Source organism: Peromyscus californicus, unplaced genomic scaffold, assembly GCF_007827085.1.
Source record: "Peromyscus californicus insignis strain IS unplaced genomic scaffold, ASM782708v3 Scaffold_12__1_contigs__length_115047231, whole genome shotgun sequence".
NCBI classification, from domain to species: Eukaryota; Metazoa; Chordata; class Mammalia; order Rodentia; family Cricetidae; genus Peromyscus; species Peromyscus californicus.
The window spans coordinates 68,141,136-68,162,858 of NW_026294413.1; the positions used below are offsets into that span (position 1 = coordinate 68,141,136).

Below are 21,723 nucleotides of genomic sequence, written 5' to 3' on the forward strand. Positions count from 1 at the left end.
CATAATCTAAACATGTGACCAGTTGCTGGCCTGTTAAGTCACTGGTGAAGTCTGGCTCTGCTGTTCCGCCCACACTGCCTCCAGCGTCACTACTGTCCCCAGACATCTAGTCCTGCTACCCAGGCTGTCCCTAAGGTCAGATCCTGTTGCCCATGTCCTCTTAACAGATGTTGCTGGAGTACTTTCTGAGCATGTCCCAGACCCTTTTTTAGACTCACCTGCCACTTTTGTTCATTCCTTTGCTTGTTTTGAGGCAGTCTTACCAGGCGGGTCAAACTCAGCAATCCTCCTGCTTCGGCCTTCTGAGGTGCTTGGACTACGGGTGTGCACTACCATACCTCGCTCACCCTCTCTTAAATGGTTTCTCTCAAGGCTCTGTCCTACATTTCTTCGGCCTTCACACACTCCCAGCAGCACACGTGTCCATCCACAGTCTCCCCATTCTTAGACTTTCTGAGCAGTGACTCTTCTAAGCAGACTCCCACATTCCACCTCTACTCAACCTGCTGAAACATGAATTTCAGGCTTTACTCACCAAGTCTTTTCTCCCTCCCCGTTCACTTTGTAGTTTGAACTTTCCTGTCCCCCAAACTAGAAGCCAGCTCTTCTCCCCAGGACTTCTTGTCACCCACCCCGCCACTGGTTCTGTCCAATGTTTTCCATCTCCCTGGTTAGCAACTAGCAATCTGTTAGCTAGATTTATAGAAAAGCCCCGTAATCTATGCCCCCCTCGCCCGCTGCCGCCACCTCCAGTTCTCCTCAGCACCCATTACTCTCTCCACCTGGGGACCGCCCCACTGCTCCATCACAGCACAAAGCCCTTGGGAACGTAGTGGGTGTCGGGATGGAATGCAAAATCCTTAACACATTGTGTGAGCTGTCTCACGGTCCAGCCGCTGCAGTCTCCACGGCTTCAGCGTTCCTCACCTGCAAGAGCATGAAGACATCAGAAATTGTGCCATTCTGCCGACACTCCTTAGGAAATCAAAGTGTAAGATTTAAGTCAAAACGTCATGGGCCCAAGAGAACTGTTCTTGGACTCAACAGAAAAAAAAAAAAAAAAAGAATCCAGACATTTTAAAAAATATTTATTTTGATTTTATGTGCATGGGTGTGTTGGCTGCATGAATGTCTGTGTGCCATCTCTGTGTGCCTTGTGTGTTCAGTGCCCACAGAGGCCAGAAGAAGGTGTCAGATCCCCTTAGAACTGGAGTTATGGATAGTTGTGAGCTGCCATGTAGGGCTGGGAATTGAACCCAGGGCCTCTAGAAGAGCAGTTAGTACTCTTAACCACTGAGCCATCTCTCCAGTCCTCAGGACAGGTTTTACTTTGTGAAGCATCTTAATCTGGACCAAACTGAAATGGAGACTTTTTTTCAGATTTGTAAATTTTATTTTATGTGTATAGGTGTTTGGGCTGCATGTCTGTATGTGCCCTACGTGCACACCTTGAGTCAGAAGAGAGTGTTGGATCCCCTGGAACTAGAGTTAGACAGCTATGAACTGCTATGTGGGTGCTGGGAACCAAATCTGGATACCTCTCTCTGCAAGAACAGCAAATGATCTAACCACTGAGCCATCTCTCCAGTCCCAAAATGGAGAAATATTAGCTGACACTATACGATGCACTAATAAAATACAGAGAAACCATAGATTGAGGCATGGGGAGTAATTCCACAGCAAAGTAAAAACGCTTGCATGAGAGAAAGCATGAACAACGGTTCTTGAGTGGCATCGGATAGTCATGCAGACCCAGCCCCTCTTTAGCTGCATGTGACCTTCAGGGAGTTCCCCTCGCCTCTCTGTGCCCCGTTTTCCCCATCTATACATTGGAGCTATTAACTGTGTCAGGTTTGGGAAGCACTTAGCCTAGTACCTGCAAACACTCAATCTATGTGAGTCCTTAGTGTATAAATTAGTAAACAGTCGGAGAGCTGTGGGGTCGGTCCCAGGGTTCCTGGGCAATCTCCCAAAGCAGGCAGGATGTTTTGAGTTCTAGTGGCCCTTTACCTGTTACAATGTTTCTGTCTTCCAGGTGTGTTCACTTTTATAGTGAACACACGTGTTTCACCTCGGATGGTGGTACAGAACTCACAGATGTTTATGTGAGTTTGGACCGTAGGATAGGAGGGCTGTACGGTTTGCATTAGACTGTCTATGTGGTGACTGTTTTAACCTCTCCTCTGCCGGAGATGAGAAAGCCCTCCTGCCCATGCCCTAAATGAGAATGTGACGGGTGGAAATGAGAGCAGCTGTGGCTGTTAGCTGACAGTGCCCACAGTACTTGACTGTGGGCAAACTTTATTTTCTCTACCCAAATAAAGGGAATCTCAGCCAGGCATGGTGGACTGTGCCTGCGATCTCAAAATCTGGGATGTGGAATCAGAAGGTGAGGAATTCAAAGTCAGCCTTGGCTAGTTGGAGGCTAGCCTGGGCTGCAAGAAACCCTGTTTCAAAAAATAAAATACATAGGAGACTCTCGAATCTCTACTAAAACCTTGTCAAGTATCTATAGGCAAAGAAAATTCTTAGAAGCCAGTGTGGGTAAGAGTTGACCATTGCTTCAAGCTATCTGGAATAGAAAATGATAGGTCTTTGACTGCCAACCTTCCCAAATGGCCTTCCATTTCAGCATCCCTGATCTCTTGTTCTCTGGCCCGTACTAAGTAGAGACCTTTGCTATTGCAGAAGGGGCTCTGGGATGACCTTCCTGAATACCACACAAGTTATAAAGCCAAGACTTTGCTCCACGGCTCTCATGTGCCTCATCTCAAACCACACTGTATTGTGTTCACTTATCTTTCTCTCTCACCTGACTCTGGGCTCCAATCGGACAGAGACCACGTCGGTCACTGTACCTGTCATCCTCTCCACTCCTAGACAGAACATGGCACATGGCAGGTGTGCTTCAAATATGAAATGGATGGAGGTCTCATGGGGGCTTGCACCTTCCTCCTGCACTCTGTAACCACGCCAGCACCAAGCAGAAGTCTGGGCATGTAGAAAAGACAGCAGAAAGCCAAGGCCCTAAGTCAGGAAGCGTAGCCAAGAGCTGGAGGGGGAAGAACAAGGGTTCCAGGTACAAGAAGAAGAGCAGTGAGCTATACCCCCACAGATGCCCCACCCACCTTACCCCCCAGTTCTGGAAAACAAAACAAACAAACATTGGTTCCACTTTAATTGATTTATTGAAAAATATAATGAAAATCACTTGAAAGAGCACATGATAAAAATTGTACTTGACAGGAAGAGGGGTTTGAATACAGCCCTGGGGTGGGAGAGTGAGGCTGGCACACTAGACGAAGAGGTGGGAAAGAGGCCCAGGTGAGGAAATACAGGACCTGCTAAAAACTCTACAGCTAACCTGCCAGCGTCTCGGCAGCGCCCAGCATTCATTCCTGGGCAGGGTTGACAGCTGGACTGGCTGAAGAACAGCATCCAGGTCCTTTATCTAGAAAAGTTGGGAAATGGCATCAAAGGGAACGGCGGTCCACAATCTGGAAGGATTCTTCTGCTTGAACCTGTTGCTAGAACTCCTGTCGTGATGAACTGGAAGTCATCATGGTCAGGAAGGTTCATCCGGGTCCCACCTCAGCCACCACCCAGCTGAATGACTTTGGACAAGTCATTTCCCCCTTTGGCCCTCATTCCTCTGCTGTGAAACAAGCTGGACACAATGGCAACTTCTCTGGCCCCGGCACTCTGCGATGACCAGTCTAGCGACTTGCACTGGGCTGGAAAACTGGATTGGCTCCTGAAGAAATGAGCCAGAGTGGCATGATGCTGCCTTCCTCTGCAGACTGACAGCTCAGCAGTGTGGACATGCAGAGGGGTGAGAAGCACTCATGTCTACGAGAGGCCCACGCCCACTGCGGGAGCGCCCACTGCTCAGCTGGCTCTAACAGAACTCTACACAAAGGCCCATCCAGAGCGCTGGAGCTGCTCAGAACAGAGCAGTCCCATGGCGTCTAAGGAGATGGGGACCATGCGGGCAGGAGAGGGCTGTGGGCTTTGGGAGGGGATGAGAAGAGTAAGAGATAAAGCTACCCAGCACCTGGCCACGTGTCAAACTACCCATGCCAATGCCCTCCCCTTGAAGCAAAGCCTGGGCACCACTTGACCTAATAGAAGCAGCTCTTCCAGTAGAGATGCCACACTTGGCACCGAGGTCCGTGATCTCTGTGAGGTGATCACCATCACAGCAGGGGTCAGCAATCATCTCCCTTAACTGGAATCAAATGAGGTAGGCCAACTCAAACCCTTCCACCATCCCTTCCCCTTACACAGGTAGGTGCCATCGTCCTGGAGGCACAGGAAGGCTAAAACCCTTTCTTGACAGCCGAGAAGGCAAAGGAAGCTGACTGGAGAGCCGCTGTGTGTGTGTCCCGCACCCCCCACCCACCACGTCTCCCACCCCACCCCCGCCACTCCGCTGCCAGCATGTGTCTGTGCCACTGAAAACTCCAAGGGCAAAGACTCACCAAACCCACAGTGTAAGGGGGGGCCCTCACACGAGAGCGAGCGGTGGTACCCACTGTGAGGTTCAGATCCGCGCTATTAAGTATACCAGGTTTAAGATATTGGGGGAAGGGGCGCACACACCAATATACGCCTGCATGTGTATGAAGGGACAAGACGGCACTTGGGGAAGACTGTGAGCCTGGCCTACTTTAGTAAGGAGACTTTCTGCTCCCAAGTGTAAAACTGCCAGAGCCCACATATGACAACCTTTGGCAAGGTTTCCAAAAACCCTAAGCTGGGGATGTTTCCATAGGGACATTCATCCCTAGGCCAAGGCAATTCATCAAAGCTTTTTGAAGCAACTTCTCCACAAAAGGCACAACCGAGGGCCCCAAAGAGCTAAGAGCATGTCTTAGAGCAGAGGGAGGCCTAGCAGCAGAAACCCAGGACCCCTGGAGCAGAGCGCTCCCTGACGGCTCTACCTCACTGCTCCAAGTCGTTGAGGGGCACACTGAGGGACAGGGCTGTGTCACTGTTGACAAAGCCCTTCATTAGACTGCTAGGATAGACACACCCCAGCTTCTCTGGGGTCGGGAAACCCCACACCCTGTAGAGGGATAGGCTCAACCGGTCCCCGATGTAGAAGGGACCCACCCACTTGGCACTGCTGCCATTCTTGGGGAGAGACAACAAGAGGACCTGGTCACCCACATGCCACTCCTTCTCCTGGGTCTCCCTCTTGAAACGTCTATTCTCAGCTTTCTCACTTGCGTTTTCTGCCACCTGCCAGTGGAGGTCCAGCAGCTCCTGCATCAGCCGCAGCAAGAAAGCATCCATCTTGAGCCCCTCCACGTTCGCGCTGCTCATCTCCCACCACAAGGGCTCCGCCAGCCTCACCTCCCCCCCAGTCAGGACCTGGTATGGGGTGGCGTCTGGGGTGGAGGCCCTAAAGGCCAGGTGCAGTAAGGGAAGGGAGCTTGCCCACTTTTTGCCATGCAGGAAGATGAACTCCTTCAGGGCCCTCTTGAACTCCCAGTAGGCCTCTGAACTCATCAAACAGGGGAACTGGAGGGCCCTACTCAGCGTGGTCACCTGGGCTCCTAGGGCCAGCCCACAGCTCACCAGGACATGCCGGGCAAACTGGGGACCTTGGGCTGCCTCCAGCCTTAGGGGCACACCCCATCTTGCAAACACGTGCTGCAGTAACACCTGGGCCACAGCCATGTGCGTATAGGGCTTCAGAGGGAATGCCTCCACCCACCGGGTATTGGCATCCGCCACAATGAGCACGTGCTTATGACCCTCCTCACTCACAGTGACCGGACCCACCACCTCGATCTGCAGACTTGACCAGGGAGCCGTTGACCTGAGAGGCCACGGGGACTCGATTACTTTCAACTCACCACCTGTGAGATTTCGGGGAATGCAAAACAAACAGCTCCTGCAGTAATCCCTCACATGCTCCTGCATCCCAGGCCACCATCCCAGCAACCGCAACTTCTTATAAGTCTCCTCCGGCCTCTGGTGCCCCCCCAAGGGGATGTCATGCACAGAAAAAATCAGATCCCTCCGAAGTTGCCTTGGGACTACCCAGACCCTGGGATGTTTTTCCCCCTTGAACATAAGCAGGCCAGTGTCTTTGTCGAGGCTGAGGGAATGAAAGGCGGAACTGAACGGCGACGACCCGGGCAATTTCTGCCCTGCCTGCAGCTTGGCGATGACATCAGCCAAGGTGCCGTCACTCAGCTGTAAGGCCAGCAAGTTAGGCTTCCTGCCTTTAGTATGGGGGGTCACCATTGGCGCTGGCACATCCTTCGGCAAATCCCACCACTGCCCGCCCCCTTGGGCACCCTGCTTGGCCAAATTATCCACTGTCACAGCAAACAGAGAGCCCCGATAAGAGGTTCGGTAGATAAAGGGAAGGGTTGAGAAGCCGGAAGTGAGAGAGAGAATATAGGAGAGCAAGCTTGGATGGGGTAGCGAAGCCCCGTCAGATGAGAGGAAGCCCCGGGCTTTCCAGAGTGGCAGGAGCTTCCAGAGGACGCTGAAGATCCAGTTGCAGTGGGTGAGGAAAACCACCGGCAGGTGGGACTGGCCAAAGCGCTCTAGGCCACAGGCCACAGCTGCCAGGTGGGCATAGGTGAGTGTATAAGGGGAACAGGAAAAGGTGAGGGAGACCGGGGGGCTGGTGGGAGACAAGATGTAGAGACCAAAGCCAACACACAGCTCGTCGTCACGGTAGAAGCAACAGCCGGATATATGGATGCAGATAAAAGTAGACAGGTCAGTAGAAGGAGGCAGAAGCTGGAAAGCGCGAGGCATCGAGGCAGCCGGTGTGAGCAGCTGGTTTTCCCCCAGCAGGCCCTGGAGAAGGGCCAATTCCAGTTCCCGCTTGCCTTTGTCCTGCACCAAGAGAGACCATCGAATCAACCAGGCTTTGGAAACCGTACGGCTTTCCCACGCCTCACTGTCCACCGTGGTCCGGGAGGCATAGGAAAGACGCAGAACCACTGGGTTGTCTCCAATGCATCGGGAGAAGTGTTTGAGGGCCCAAGCCACAGCATAGGGGCTGTCCCCCCCTGACTGAGGACCCTCACTGTCCTCATCAGGGAGGAGAGGTTTCGAGGTATAGGCGATGGGGTGCCTCCTTCCTGAGTGTTCCTGCTGCAGGATGGCCGTCAGTGACACCTGGCTGACGGTCACTTCCAGGTAGAAGGGCAGAAGGGAGTTGGGAGTTGACAGGCAGAGGGCGGACACTAAGGCCCGTTTCAGGGCCAGGAAGGCCTTCTCATGCTCCTGGTTCCACTGCCAGTCTGGCTTCTGCTTGAAGAGGCTGTGCAGGGGACCCACAAGGGCTTCGTAGTCAGGAATAGCATCCCGGTGGGAATCCATAAAGCCCATAAAAAAAGACAGTGCGGTGAAGTTGCTAGGGATGGTGAGCTGAGCAAGCTGGGCAAGAACTTGTTGAGAGGGAGCCTTTCCATCCCAGGGGACATCCAGGTAGGGGGAGGATACCACTGGCAGAAGGTCAATGTCTAAAGCCCCCTCAGAGGGGTCATGCAGGCTGAGACACCGGAGGATTTCCTCAGGAAAGGAAAGGCATTCGACTCCAAACGCCGCCGACACAAGGGAAGAGCCCTGGTCATCTTGCTCATCAGGCTTTGATATTACTGGCTCCTCCACCAGCTCCTCTTCCAGGCTTTCCTCCCTCTTCTCCCTGACCGCTTTCACATTCTGTGGACCCACCAACGGCTCAGGATCAGCATCGTCACTCAACTCAGAGATACTGGCTGAGCTGGGAGGAAGGGTCTTCCACACCTTCAAGAAATTGCCGATGTCCATGTCCAACCTATTACCAAAACAAGCAGAAGAAGGAGAGGGGGCAGCCCCACCCCCACAGATTATCCGTGGGGAAAGGCACATGTGGTCACCCCACAGAAACCCACCTCATTCCTAGGAGTCCTTCATACAAGACAGGGGTCAGTCAGGAGCCAGCCCATAACTACTTGCTCTCCAGCTTACACATGCTAGAACTTCAACAAGGATTCTTCCGTGCTTTGAAAGTTTAGCAAACCAAAATCCTACTGACTGTGATGGTCAGTTTTAATCGTCAGCTTGACACAATCTAGAATCAACTGAGAAGGTAGGCTCAGTGAAGGGCTGTGTAGATCGGGTAGCCTGGAGGCATATCTGTTTACATTGAGGCGAGAAGACCCTCCCACCCTGGGTGGTGTCACTCCCTAGGCAGAGGCTCCTAGACTGTACCAAGTGGACAAAGTGAGCTGAGCACTAGCAAGCACACATCTATTGCTCTCTTCTGACTGCTGACATGGCGTGACCAGTTCTTCCCAAGCTCCTGCCACTGTGACTCCCCACAGTGTGAGCTGAAACAACCCTTTCTCCATTAAGTTGCTTTTGTCAGGGTATTTTATCACAATGACAGGTGACAAAACTAAATAGACTAAGACCATGAAACATTTAAATTAGTTTTGAGTCAATGCTTGATAAGAGATGACTGGAAGCTTCAACTCTTACCCCAGGATGAACCTTCCAGGGGAAGGTCAACCCTGGAGGGAAGGCCTAGCACACAATGGAGAAACCTCGGCTTCATTTCCACACATTGATGACATGGCAGGTGGGGGACAAGCTGATGAACTGGGGGTGGGGGTGTGTGGAGAGGTGGTCTAGGAAGCACTGCCCTGTCCACAGGTCCCAAACAAGTTCCCCGAAGGTCTCAGAACACTGGGGGCAGGGGGACAGCTAATGTGGCCCAAGGCACATAGAAGCCAAAGGATCAGAGATGCTACAAACCAGTTCCGCCAAAATGACCTTGAAAAGGTCACTTGAGCCTCTGATTCCTCGTCTACGAAGTGAGGAATATGGTCATTTACATCTAACTCAGATTGCAAGGATCAATGGAGATAATGAACATGACAGCACATGTGTACACACAGCTCTCTTGGACACAATGAAAGAAAAAAGAAGTTGCTTGCTATCACACATCACCAGCAGCATAAAGCAAAAACAGTCAAACGGCCCCAGACAGAGAAGCGATTCCTCTGCATGGAGTGGAATGCTACCTGGCTGCAACAGTGCACCGCACGAATTTGCACAGTGTAGGTCTGAAGACAGCAAGAAAAGGTTAAGCACAAATGCCAGTTGTGGCGAGATACATGAAAAGGTGTGTGTGAAATGTTAAAATCATAATGTGAATAGTGGGTAGAAGCATCAAAATGTGGCGGATATATAAAGATATAAAACGGTCCAACCACTCTGTTCACTAGTAAGAACTAGATAAATGTTGGCTAACACCAAAAGGAGCTTCTGGTCAGTCCCGGGAACGTCTGGGAGGTAGAGAAGACCTGACAAATTACCTGTTTGGCTTCTTCAGAAATTCATCCAAGGTGGGGCCATCACGGCCCAGGGGGTCATCTGGTACCATGAAGAGATTCCCCGCAAAGGTGAAGGGCAGCAGGCTAGACCCACAAGAGAAAGGGGCAAGAATATTGTTGAGCCCAAGATCCAGCCACACTCTATTGCCTCCACTGGGGCCGAGACTCCCCATTTCCCAGCAGGTACTGGAGAGCCCTGTCCTAAGGCTCCTCTTCCTGCCCCAGCTTCTCTTTCTGCCACGGGCTGCCTGACATCACTGAGAAATAGGGGCACGAGTCCCAAGGAATGTCTCACCGATCTCTGATCATCACTTTCTTGGAATTATTCATTAGGATGTGAATCTGCTCGTTAGTGACGATGATTCCATCTGTCTCCTCTGCCAGCTTTACCATGAACCTGCGAGGGAAAAGGAAATCACTAACCATCTAGGAACTACCTTCTCACTTTCTGGACCCTCTGGAAAATGAGCTAAAGCTCCCCAGTGGGCCAGACAGAAACTCTGCCCTCTGTAATCAAGACAAGGCTCTACAGCATATCCTCTCCTCCATGTGGTCATCTGGGATCCCAACATCCCCCAGAAGGTGTACCTGGTTGCACAGACCCCCAAGTGTGTATATAAGCACACACCCCTCCCAAACACACAGGCTCACGTAACACAGAACCCATCCTCTGGTTCACATTCATGCATAGGTATTTTCTGCTCCCGTTTCTGCATCTGTAAAATGTAGACAAAATACCCACCCCATATTGCTGCAATAATTAAACCAAGGTGATGCTTACGTGTCTAATTCAGCGCCTAGCACACAGCACACAATATTCTTCATCAAAGCACAATACTCACATTTGTGCCAACGTGTACATCCACATATATACTAACACATAAAATCATGTGACTTAATAAACAAATCCATTCTTCTGAGGATCACTCTCCTTCTAAGGAGGGCTGTGACCAGGAAAAAGAGCTACCTACATCCTTCTCAGCATTCCCTGGAATGTTCACATGCTGTTCCCCAAGTGCCCAGCAGAGGACTCTTCTACAGAAAAACCTTTTCCCCTTAAGCCTTTGCCTGGCTGGATTTGGAGGATTTAACAAACTCACCCAGGACTCAGCTCTGGAAGCTTGGGATGCTGGAGCGGCCCTGCCCAGCCCTTCACCGCCTTGGAGGCTGAGTAGATTGTGGGGAACACAGGGAAGACACAGAACCTCTCCCCACCCAGCATTCGAGGTGCCCAAGTGAAGCCAAGAACTGTCGGCTGAGCATCTGGCCCAGGACTATGGCAGGGCCTTGCTTCCCTGCCCTAGTTCAGGCAGGGTCACAGACTCCCCTAGGCACGCTAGCTCTATAGCCATGCTAGACAATGAATGCTGAGGGGATGTCAATGTTTAGGCAAACCAGGTCCATCTAACTGCACTTCCAGAGCCTTGCCCAAGGATCCATCGACATGCGGTCACATACACCGCCTCCCTGCATCCAAGCTTGGGGAGGGAAGATTGAAGGCATTCCTTGAGATATGAACTTTAACCCAAACTGGCACCAAAAAGCCTAGGGTACCACTGCCACTTATTTGAAGGATGAGGCTCATCCTATCCAAGGCGATGATGAGCCTGAGCCCACAGGCCATGCAGGAGGAAAGCACAGCACCAGAGTTCCAAAGATGTCAGCAACCTTGTGCTTGGGAAGAGCCAAGCTTCAGCCATCTCATTTGTGCGCCAATACCTCCTCTCGGATATGGCATTTGCCTCCATTTCCCCCTGAGAAGATAAGATGGGACACCATTCGAGACCACCCCGAGCCCCACAAGAGGAACCTGGGGAATGGCGCACCTATAATCATAGGTGGTGATCTTCTTGCCATTTTCCAGCTGGGAGGGAGTGATTGAAAGCATCTTGAGTGCGTGGAGCTGCGTCAGAAAGTGGCTCTCTGGGGGTGACAGAACACAGAGACAGCGGGAGGGCTAAGTGAGAACGGGCCCGGGTGGTGGAAGAACAGGGCAGAAAGACAAGGAGGGAAAGAGCCCGGCGGTGCTGGAAGGGCTGGCAGCAGCGGGCACCTCACCTCTCACCCTCCGGGTCTTCTTCAGCTGCCAGGTGGGCACAAACACAGTGACCTCTCGGTGTCCTCGATTCCAGAAATACTGCACCGCCATGGCGATGCCCCGACAAGAGAAGAAGTGCTGGAGGCCGTGCCTGTGGGGCGGTGGGAGAGAGGGAACTACTTCCAGAAGGCCATGCCTCACCACTCATCCCTCGCCCCGGGGCCCAAGCAGGTAATGTCCCAAGAGTGCCAAGGATGCCAGCAATACCCTTCCCCATCGACCCCCTGGCATTCCCCCCTCCTCCCTGAGACAAGGTCTCTCTATGAAGTCCTAGTTGTCCTGGATGGAGCTTACTATGTAGACAAGGCTGGTCTGGCACTCAAAGAAATCCTCCTGCCTCTGCTGGGATTAAATGTGGATGTGCTGCCACACCTGGCCTGCAGCCCCACTGTGCCCACTCCTTGCCATGCGGTAGCCATTCAATACATGCCAGTTCCCTCATCTTTTGTTACCCATATGAGGTCAGAGAGGAATACCTGCCCAGCTGCCCCCGCACACCCAGCCCATGGCTACTCACACCATGGCCACGCTGCTGCCATCGATGACCACTCTCCGCAGTCCTGGATTCCCAGGCTCCCCGGACAAGTTCAGCTCGAAGGGTGTGTCCAAGGCCTCATGGTACCTCTGGAAGCTGGTCACTGTGCTGCTGGCCTGTGGGTGGTGAGGTGACTGCCTCTGGGCTTCCTCCCAAGCCCCAAGAATTCCTTCCTTCAGGAACTGATGTTTATTTCTGGAGGCCATGGTGCCACTGGCCTGCAGAGCCTGCCTTCCAGCCTTTCCCTGGCCCTTCGGCGTGGCAGCTCTACTCTTTGAAGCCTGGGCCTCACTCAGGAGTTTGGCTACATCCGAGGCCGGTCCTGCAACCGTGGACCCCTTCTGGACTGCAGACTTTTTAGATGCTCCGGAGGCTTTAGAAGCTCCAGGTGCTTTGGTGGTCGAAGGTGTTTTGGGAGTCGCAGAACCTGCTTTAGCAGCATTTCCAGTTTGAACTTTGGGGGTTTGGGGGCCTGCAGGTGTTTTGACTGAAGGCATTTTCTGAGCTGCAGGAGTCTGGGGAGTTGTGGGCGCCACAGGAGCTGCAGGTTGATCCGCTGCTGTTTTGGGGGCTGTGGGCGCCACAGGAGCTGCAGGTTGATCCGCTGCTGCTTTGGGGGCTGTGGGCGCCGCAGGAGCTGCAGGTTGATCCGCTGCTGTTTGGGGGGCTGTGGGCGCCACAGGAGCTGCTGGTTGACCCTCCGTTGGTTTTGGGGCTGTGGGCGCCACAAGAACTGCTGATTTGGGTGGAGCCGAAGGCATTGTGGGAGCTGTAGGCTCTGCATGCACTGCTGACTTCTTTAGGGCTGGAGGCCCTTTGGGAACTGCAGGCAGCCCTTCCCTGGTGGGTGGGTGTTCAGCTTTGGACACTGCTGTAGCCACGGGCATTTCAAGAGTTTCAGACACAGTTGGAGCTTTGGGTACTGACTGGCCTGTCATCCCCGCTCGAGCCACTGGCCTCTCTTGAGCTGTGGGTCCCCTCTGCTCGGTGGGCAGTGCTGAAGAGGACAACTTTTCTAGGCCTCTACAATCTGACAGCGCACTTCTTTCATCCTCCTGCTCGACTGCAGCTTGGGGTATAGATGTCAAAGATGGCCCTACTTGTGGAAGCCCTGAGCTAACAACCTCTTTGATAGCACAATCCGCTGGCACCACCGATAAACAGATGGCTTCTGGGGCATCCTCTGGCCTCGGGTTATGCTCTAGGGCTGTCTCCCTTCCTAGCTCCCCATCTTCTCTACAAGGCTGGTTTTCGATGCTGGGGAGAGGAGTCAGCTCTTTCTGTTTCCACTCCAGGTTTAAGGGCAAAGGACTCTGTGCTGGCAGCCTCAGCTGAATGGGGCCCATGGGTCTCTGCCAGAACCGGAAACTGAAGCAAGCCTGGGATAGGAGCCAGGCCAGGTGAAGGGAATGCAGTTCATTGATCTTACAGAAAGTCGCAGCAATGGTCCCTGGCCACAACGGCCCAAAGGCTGGCCCCGGGGCCGGGGACTTCCAGGATGGACACACACTCAAAGCTGACACTGGTGACCGCAACGAGATTCTCCTATCTTCCATCCTCTGTACCTGCCTTTGCGGCAAGAGGGCTTGTATGGGATTTGCGGAGTCCTGCCTGCTGACGGCCTGCACAACGGGCCCTTCCTCTTGAGCACTGTTCACATCACGTTGCTTGTTGGAACAGATCCTGGAAAAAGGCCAAGTTTGTTGAAAAGGTGAGAAAGGCAGTTTGGTCCCAAATTCCTGTTTCGTTGGGATCACGAGTAGGGGCAGGGGTGGGGAAGACCCATTCTCCAGTACTTACTGTACAAGCTGGCATTCTGTCTCCTGCTCAGGGCTCCGGTCTGGGATCAGGGATCCAGCTGCCTCCACACTAGTTAATCTCTTTGAATTTTCCGAAGCCTGATTGAAGGTTCCTATCTCTAGGAAGGGTCCAGGGCTCTCTCCTACGGTCACCAGGGATGAGCCTTCCTTCTGCTGCTGGCCAGGGAAGATCAGCACCTCTGGGCTGGAGCAGGTACTGGAGATGCCAGAGTGGCTGAGCCACTGGATGATGTCTTCCTTGCCAGCGGCATCTCGAACCAGGCTGAGGAGCAGCTCCTGGACTGCGGGGGGAAGCTGCAGCAGGTCTCCCGAATACTTGTCACCACGGATCCACACCAGGGCCCCAAAAGCCCGGGTCACCTCTGTCTCCCAACCCCCCCGGGGGGCGGCCATAGGGGCAGGGCCCCAGCGCAGCCGGGCCACCAGCTCCTCCAGCCAGTTCTGTGTCATGGTGAAAGACTCAGTCAGCCCACCCACCATCAGGGAGCCAGGGGGACCAGGCACCAGGTAAGCCAGAGTACTCCAGCAGAGGCAGTCCAGGAACAAGCCTTGTGCCCCAAGGAAGACACAGTGCAGGACCGGCGGATAGCGGACCTCCTTCCACAGCTCTGGGCTGCACAGACCCTTCAGATATTCCTGGGCAGAAAGGAGAAACAAAGGGAGCCATTTGTGAGTGGTAACCCTGGTCTGTCCTCTGCCCCTCAAAGGCCAACCCCTTGCTAAGCTTAAGCCTCCCACAGCTGACATCGCCACCTGCCTCCGTCCCCTCTTTCCAGGGAACAGTGACAGAATGAAAGAGACTCGGAGGAAAGACGAGAAAAGATCCAAGTGTGGCGTCAAGAGACCTCACACTACCTCTGACTTGGCCTTGTTCGACGAGGAAGGATTGTAGGAAATGCGCCAACTTCTCAGGACCCCGGCCTCTTCACCTATAGCACGGCAGTTTAAACTAGATACACTTGGGTCCAGGCCCCCCTTGGCACTGCGGAGCTGGGTGGCACCTTGGAGGAAGGGAGCTACACACTATGAAGTATTCTCCTGTACAGAGAACGTGGGCAGCCTCGGGCAAGTTATTAGTTCCCTCCTCCCTTTGGTGTCTCCCGTCCGTCCGTTCCTGCCTCATCAGTCAAGCATCAGTGAGCTCAGTGAGCTTCGCTTCCTTAGGATGGTGCCTGGCATGGCCTGTTCCCATTCCCCCATCTCGTAAGAGCTTGCCCAAGTGCACATGGCTCAACAGCGTCTGCACTGGATCACAGTCTATGTCTACCTGACTGAAAACAGAGCTCTGTGCACCTCCTCTGGCTGACTACACAGTGACTTCCAGGTAACCCTGTAGGAATCTGGCTTAATCCCCTTCCGGAAGCTCTCAGGCACAACCTGTACCCGTAACCATGGTAACTGTTGCCCGGTGGTGTAGATAAGTTGCTGGGCCAGTGTCCAGAGGTGTCTCTCTCTCTCTCTCTCTCTCTCTCTCTCTCTCTCTCTCTCTCTCTCTCTCTCTCTCACACACACACACACACACACACACACACACAGAGCTTAAATAGTTATTGTTCCATCAACAGTTCACCACGTTTATGAAAAGTATAGCGATTGAGATCATTTTAAAATAATAAATATGAACAAATATTTCATTATTATGCCAGGCCCATAGATGATCTGATATATTCCTCTGTCCGTACTACAAAGGAAATCTTCATTATCTTCCTTTTTGATAAGAAAGGAAGGTCACGTGTTCAAGCTCACTTACAGGCAGGGATACCCAGCACAGTGACCCCGCAGTCTAGGGTCTTACCCATGTTACCTACACTGAAAAAGCAAAAACAAATAAGGAAACAGCAGTCCAGAAAACGATTTGAACCATCTATAGATAATTGACCCAGAAGAATAGGAAAAACATCAAAAAGGAGCGATATGATTTATAAAAATATATTGCCTAATGTTCCATAGATCCTTTGTCACTTTGAAATTAAATAAAAATATTAGCACCAAACAATATTATACCAGTTTATGGGTGTCAAGGTGCTTACAACTTCACAGGATTCTCCTTGTTTGTTTGTTTGTTTGGGTTTTTTTTTTTTTTTTTTGTATTTTGGTTTCTCGAGACAGGGTTTCTCTGTGCAGTTCCGCCTGTCCTGGATCTCATTCTGTAGACCAGGCTGGCCTGAATTCACCTGGCTCTGCCTCCCGAGTGCTGGGATTAAAGGTGTGCACCACCACCGCCTGGCTCTCCTCCCTTCTTGTAAATCAGTATTCATTATCTGCCTTCAAGGGCCACCCCAATTTACATGGAAAAAACTAAAAAGGCTAAGAAAAATGACAGAACCAAGAAGCTTTGAATTCAAAGAGTGAAGGGAGTGAGGAAAACAGGCTGAGCTCTTAGAGGAGATCAATCTGAAAACCTATTACTCCAAACACAGAGAGTCAGACAGACAGACGACAGACAGACAGACTTCTCTACCTTCAAAAGTCTTACTCCCGTTCCTCTTCTCAGAAACATACTGAACAATATGGACACAGTAAATAGGACACTGTTTTTAGTGTGAAAATTTTTAGTTTTTAGTTTTCATGCCATTTCACCATGTGAATATAGAACACACAAAATTCTGAGACATTTAAATGTAACAACAGCAATGAACCACCAAAAAAAAAAAAAAAAAGAGTAGGCAATAATCCAGAGTTAGCCAGGTATGGTGATGCACGCCTTCAATCCCAACGTTTACAAGGCAGGGGCACCAATCCCAGCACTCGGGAGGCAGAGGCAGGAGGATTTCTGTGAGTTCTAGGCCAACCTGGTCTACAGAGTGAGATCCAGGACAGCCAGAGCTACACATGGAAACCCTGTTTCAAAAAAAAAGGGAAGAAAGAAGGAAGGAAGGAAGGAAGGAAGGAAGGAAGGAAGGAAGGAAGGGAGAGCCAACGGAATGCTGCCTGAAGAGAGAAGTAAGCTGAAGCCTCAAAGTCAAGACAAGACTATCTGCATGCTGTGTGAGGAACTTGGAGGGTCATGAATGCCAGAAGAGTCCTGAAGGACTTGAACTTTTAGAAAGAGGACAAAACTTTTGAAATGTAAATTCTTTGGTTAAGAAAAAAAAACTTACATTTAAACAAAAAGAGAGATTAGGTGCTCAGTCACAACACATATATGTAGGCCAACATGGAGAAGGAGCACAACCCTTATTTAGAGCGTTTGCCAATTTCTGTGGTGTAAATGTTCTCACAGTGGCTGTAACTATCCTTCCACCAGCTTACAAAGCTCCTAACATTTTAGCAATGGGTGTGTGTGAGCCAAATCCAGCACACACCCAACCACAACCAATTTCCATGGTTCTGCTCGCTCTGTGCCGGGGACAGGCCAGCTTCCATCTAAGAACTAAGCTGGAGCTCCAGAACACAGACTCCAGAAGCCACTTTACGGCCACTGTCTTTGACTGTCACCTCCATCCATCTCCAAAAATAAGAGAAGCAAACACATCACCTCTCCTGTCTGGCACTCAACCTATTCTCGCAGTTAGTTGCCAAATAATACAGAAGGGATGTACAGGCTTCAGCCCTTGGCTCATTTAATCACTGTTCAACTCCCCTTTCCTCTTGTTGACCTTACCTCGAGGAAGCGGCTTCCCCAGGGTTTGTTTTTCTACCTAGAGTGTGATACACAGCAACATCTCTGATATTTTCTAAATCCCGCCATGCACAAGAACTTAAAAACACAAGTTTAACAGAAAATCTTCTGGAAAGGCAAGCACAAGTAATATAAAAACACACCCGGGTCCTTCTTTAAGGGAGCCTGCATCTTTCTTGACCCCTCTCCCACTCAGACCAAAACAAATGACCCCACGGCTCCCCCTCCATCACTCCCTAAGCTTCTAATCTCCACAAGTCCTCCAACCAGGTGACCTATATATGGAAGGCCACTGTCAGAATGTGAAACTCCAGATCCTACAGCTACAACTTGACTTGGCTACACCACAGCCATGTGAAAAACAAGACATCCTCACATTAGGAAATGCTCACATAGCCGGTGCGGTGGTTTGAATAGGAATTGGCCGCCATAGACTCATCTGTTTGAATGCTTGGACCATAGGGAGTGGCATTATTTGGAGGCATGGCCTTGTTGGAGTAGGTGTGGCCTTCTTGGAGGAAGTGTGTCACTGTGGAGGCGGGCTTTGAGGTCTCATATGCTCAAGCTAGGCTTAGTGTGGCAGGCTCTCAGCTACCTCTCCAGGACCATATCCACCTGCACGTCAACATCTTTCCTGCCATGATAATAATGGACTGAACCCCTGAACTGTAAGCCACTCAATAAAATGTTTTCCTTTATAAGAGTTGCCATGGTCATGGTGTCTCTTCACGGCAATAGAAACCCTAAAACAGCAGGTAATCGAAGTGTCTCACTTTAAAAGACATCAACACTGGGAGAAAGACATGATGCTATTTACTAACAGCAATACCCAACTTCTTCCCCCTTGTTGTTCTCTACACTTTGCAAAAGTATTTGAACATGCATCATTTCAGATGGCCCTCACAACTCTCACATGAGAAGAGTGTTATTACATTGCTTAAAAATGAGGAAAAAGGCTCAAGATGATTAGGCCTAAGCCTCTTCAAAGACCTGGCTCTTCTATCTGGGCCATGATGTGGTGACAGCATGTCACATCCAGATCTCCTAACCCTTAGGACAAAACTTCATCCTTCTCACATTCCACGTTCTCCTGCCCCCGAAATTCTTCCTTCTGTTCACCACCAATCCAAGAAAGGAAGTTACCCAGAATCCCTGCAAGGTAGCTGGTAGGGAGAGGGGGATTCCTTTAATCTCAGTACTCAGGAGACAGAGGCAGGTGGATCTCTATGAGTTCAAGGCCAGCCTGGTCTACAAAGCGAGTTCCAGGACAGCCAGGGCTACACAGAGAAATTCTATCTTGGAAAAAAAAAAGAAAAAAAGAAAAAGAAAGAATCTCTGCAAACTATGTTCCCACCAGCAGCAATGCTTCTCTCTCCAAGGCAATGAGGGAGGCATGGGGAAGCTGGCAGGGCCACTGGATTAGCAGGGCTTGGAGTGAGAGCCTTGGGGGTGAGAATCTGCAGCCCAGAGAGGCAGCAGTTCAGGCTGGAGCTGACAAGCTTGAAGAAGCTGACCTGAAGTTCAAACAAAGCACGAAGTGGGGCATCCCGAACAGTGCTATTGGGGTGGGGGGGAGGCAGTGGGCAGGGGGGCGGTGGCCCGGTGGCAAAAGGCCTGTAAGTATGCACAGGCTCTGAGTTCAGCCCCCATCACAAGGCAGGGGCCTTTAAAAAGGACGTACTTGGTCAGTTGCTTGGTTCTCCAGGAAGACTGAGCCGTGGTACTTTACAGTAACGGAAAGATCAAGACTATAAAGAACCTGAAAGCCTCTTGTTACCCTACCCCACCCTCTGCAACTCACGGGCTCCTGCACATCTGTTCTCTGGACAGACACCTCTCCCCTCCCCCAGCACCTCTGTCGGAACTGGAAAACTGCTGATGCAGCAGCTCCCTGAAAGTGCTAGGAGAGAAATTTCCCGGCCTCCCTGTCTTCCTGTTGGCATAGTTGGGCCTCCCCGACCGAGGCCTATTCTAACTGGGATATGGGTAAAGCCCCGGCCAGACTGAGAGAAGGGAACCTAGGTCATTCCCACCGGAAAAGATAAGGGAATCTGGGGGAGTGGGGGGGGGGGGGACCTTGGGTGTGATGGAGGCAGAGGGAGGAGAGCCCAAGCAGTGACGCTGGTGAGAGAAGCCAAGTCGGTACAAGAACTACAAGCTGTGGCCTGGCCTGTCTAATACCCAACTACACAGAGCAGGCCCTTTCATCTCAAAAGTCCACAGTCCTCCTCCCAGACTCCCTGGCATCCCAAGGCAGTGCCTTCCAAACAGATGCATTTCCACCCCGAGCCCCTGTGAGAGGTTTGCTGAGCACAGCAAGAATATGGGGCAGGGTCCTGGGTTCTAATCCAACCTCCACCAACCTACTCCTACCTGACTCTGAGGACTTAGGCAGGCCCTCACCCTCTCTGAGCCCAAATGTCTCGTCTAGAAAATGCCAACACTGCTCTAAAAAGTGTCTCTAGGGCCCTCCTCCAGTCCTAGTACCCAGAGAAACAGCCTAGGATTTAAGCAGACAGAAAGGATGGAGGCCTTCCAGAGTCTTGGGGAGAACAAAGACGTGTGTTGCAGAGGCCACAAAAATGCAGGCCCTTAAATGATCCCAAGATGGAAAATCAGGGTTCTGAACACTGGGGCCTGGCCGGAGAGGGCTCCAGAAAGAGACGTTCCCTGGGCAGAGGCTCTCCCAGCACACTTGAAAGGACAGAAGGAACCCTTGAAGGACCGAAGTGACACGAGAAGGGGCTGACGTGACTTGCAAGAGAGGGGTGGGGCAGAAGAGAAAGAAGAAAGCACAGGGACCGAGCTGGCTGGCGCTGCAGGTCTGGAAGGAGGGAGGCCCAGTACCTGCCAGCCAAGCGACAGAACCCAAGCTGAAGACCTCCGTGGACCACTGACTCCCCAGGAGTGAGGGAGAGGGGGTGACTAGAAGGGTTAGGCGGGGACTGAAGAGAAGCTGTTTACCTTGGCTTTGCCGGTATTCTCCTGAGGCCCCTCCAGCCGCAGCCAGAAGTAGGGGGTGTCGGGGCGGCTCTGGAAGGCATTCACCTTGACCCTGAAGATGCGCTGGACCTGGAGCCGCTGCCGGTGCACCCGAGGCTTTGATTTCGACTGCACCATGAACCATTCCTGCGCTGGGGGTCTACCCCCCGACAAGAGCATGGCTGCCCCTCCTGTCCCTGGAAAGCGTGAGACAAGTGTCACCGATCCCAGCGCCCAGGCCCCCCAGCCACCTAGCCCTGCAGCCTAAGCCACGCCTCCCTTTCCCTGCGGCGCGCCCCCCGCCACCGCCTCCCTGCTGCGGGCTCTGCAACCCACCCGCCAGCGCTCGGCGCCCGCCCTCCCAGCTCAGTCGTCCCTTTCCGCTGCTGCTCAGGAGACAAGCCCTTCCTGCTCGGGGTTGTAGCTGGGGGTGGGACCGAGCGGGATCCCGCCGCCCTCCTCCTCCACCCCCTACCCCCCACCCCCCTACCCCGCCTTCCCCCTCGACCTCGAAGCCAGGCCCCCAGGATAAACGCGCCTAGGTTGCTGGATGGCTTAAAGGGGCGCTGGAGAGCAGGGGGCGGGGGCGGGGGCGGGGGCGGGGGGGGGATGCTGGGGAGGAGGGAGAAGGCCAGGCAGGGTCGTGGAAACCACTGCCTTCCACCCAAGTTTTGTGACCAGGGGTCAAAGTTAATTTCAATTTCCCTTTCCTGGAAGGAAGGGAGAAAAAGAAAAGTTGGTCTCTGAGACCCTGTTTTGAGATTTCAAGCAGGGTTCTACACACACACACACACACACACACACACACACACACACACACACACACACCACTCCTTCACACACACACACACACACACACACACACACACACACACACACACACACCACACCACTCCTTGGTGGTCTGCACCTCCCTTTAGAACCCGGACCTAACCCACCTCTGTGGCAGGAAAGGGTTAAAGGAGAGTGGGGTGGAGAGCCCACAGAGGCTAGGGCCTGTAGGAACTCCGGGCTGGAGACCAAGCAGGAAGTCAAGGGTAAGAGCTCTCTCACCCCCGACTCGAGTCTGGGGACTGCCTGGAACTGGCCCACAGCCCAGACCCTGCGGAAGCCCCCCAGGGCTGGAGGGGCAAGGGAGTTAGCTGCCTGAGTCTTCAGACTTGAGTTGTTTGTGAGAGCCCCTTTTCAACAAGTGTGAGTCAGGTTGTGAGTACCCGGTGGGAGGCAGGGTCACCTTCCACCCTTATCCACAGCCAGCTGGCTGGCTTCAGTGGTCCAGGACTATCCCCTGGCTAGGGACACCTTCAAAACCC

At 52.3% G+C, this 21,723-nt stretch overlaps 1 protein-coding gene across 1 annotated transcript; it reads right to left on the reverse strand.

The window, feature by feature from the left end:
• Positions 1–3,169: 3,169 nt before the first annotated feature.
• On the reverse strand, positions 3,170–20,856 carry Nynrin (NYN domain and retroviral integrase containing). The gene is made up of 9 exons (XM_052733141.1): positions 20,747–20,856; positions 20,393–20,607; positions 13,787–14,442; positions 11,969–13,669; positions 11,412–11,542; positions 11,180–11,276; positions 9,649–9,750; positions 9,336–9,437; positions 3,170–7,810 (listed from the first exon to the last, which is right to left on the reverse strand). The coding sequence occupies exons 2-9, from the start codon at positions 20,588–20,590 to the stop codon at positions 4,945–4,947; spliced, it is 5,853 nt and encodes a 1,950-aa protein (XP_052589101.1). The 5' UTR covers positions 20,591–20,607; positions 20,747–20,856; the 3' UTR covers positions 3,170–4,944.
• Positions 20,857–21,723: the final 867 nt, after the last annotated feature.

Excerpts from the sequence above, each read along its gene's own strand:
- Nynrin (XM_052733141.1), bottom strand. The coding sequence starts at position 20,590 with ATGCTCTTGTCGGGGGGTAGACCCCCAGCGCAGGAATGGTTCATGGTG. Across the intron at positions 11,543-11,968 it reads GGCAGCAGCGTGGCCATGGT|GCACGGCCTCCAGCACTTCT; the intron begins GTGAGTAGCCAT and ends ACCGCCCCACAG. Across the intron at positions 7,811-9,335 it reads TTTCTGAAGAAGCCAAACAG|GTTGGACATGGACATCGGCA; the intron begins GTAATTTGTCAG and ends TTTTGGTAATAG.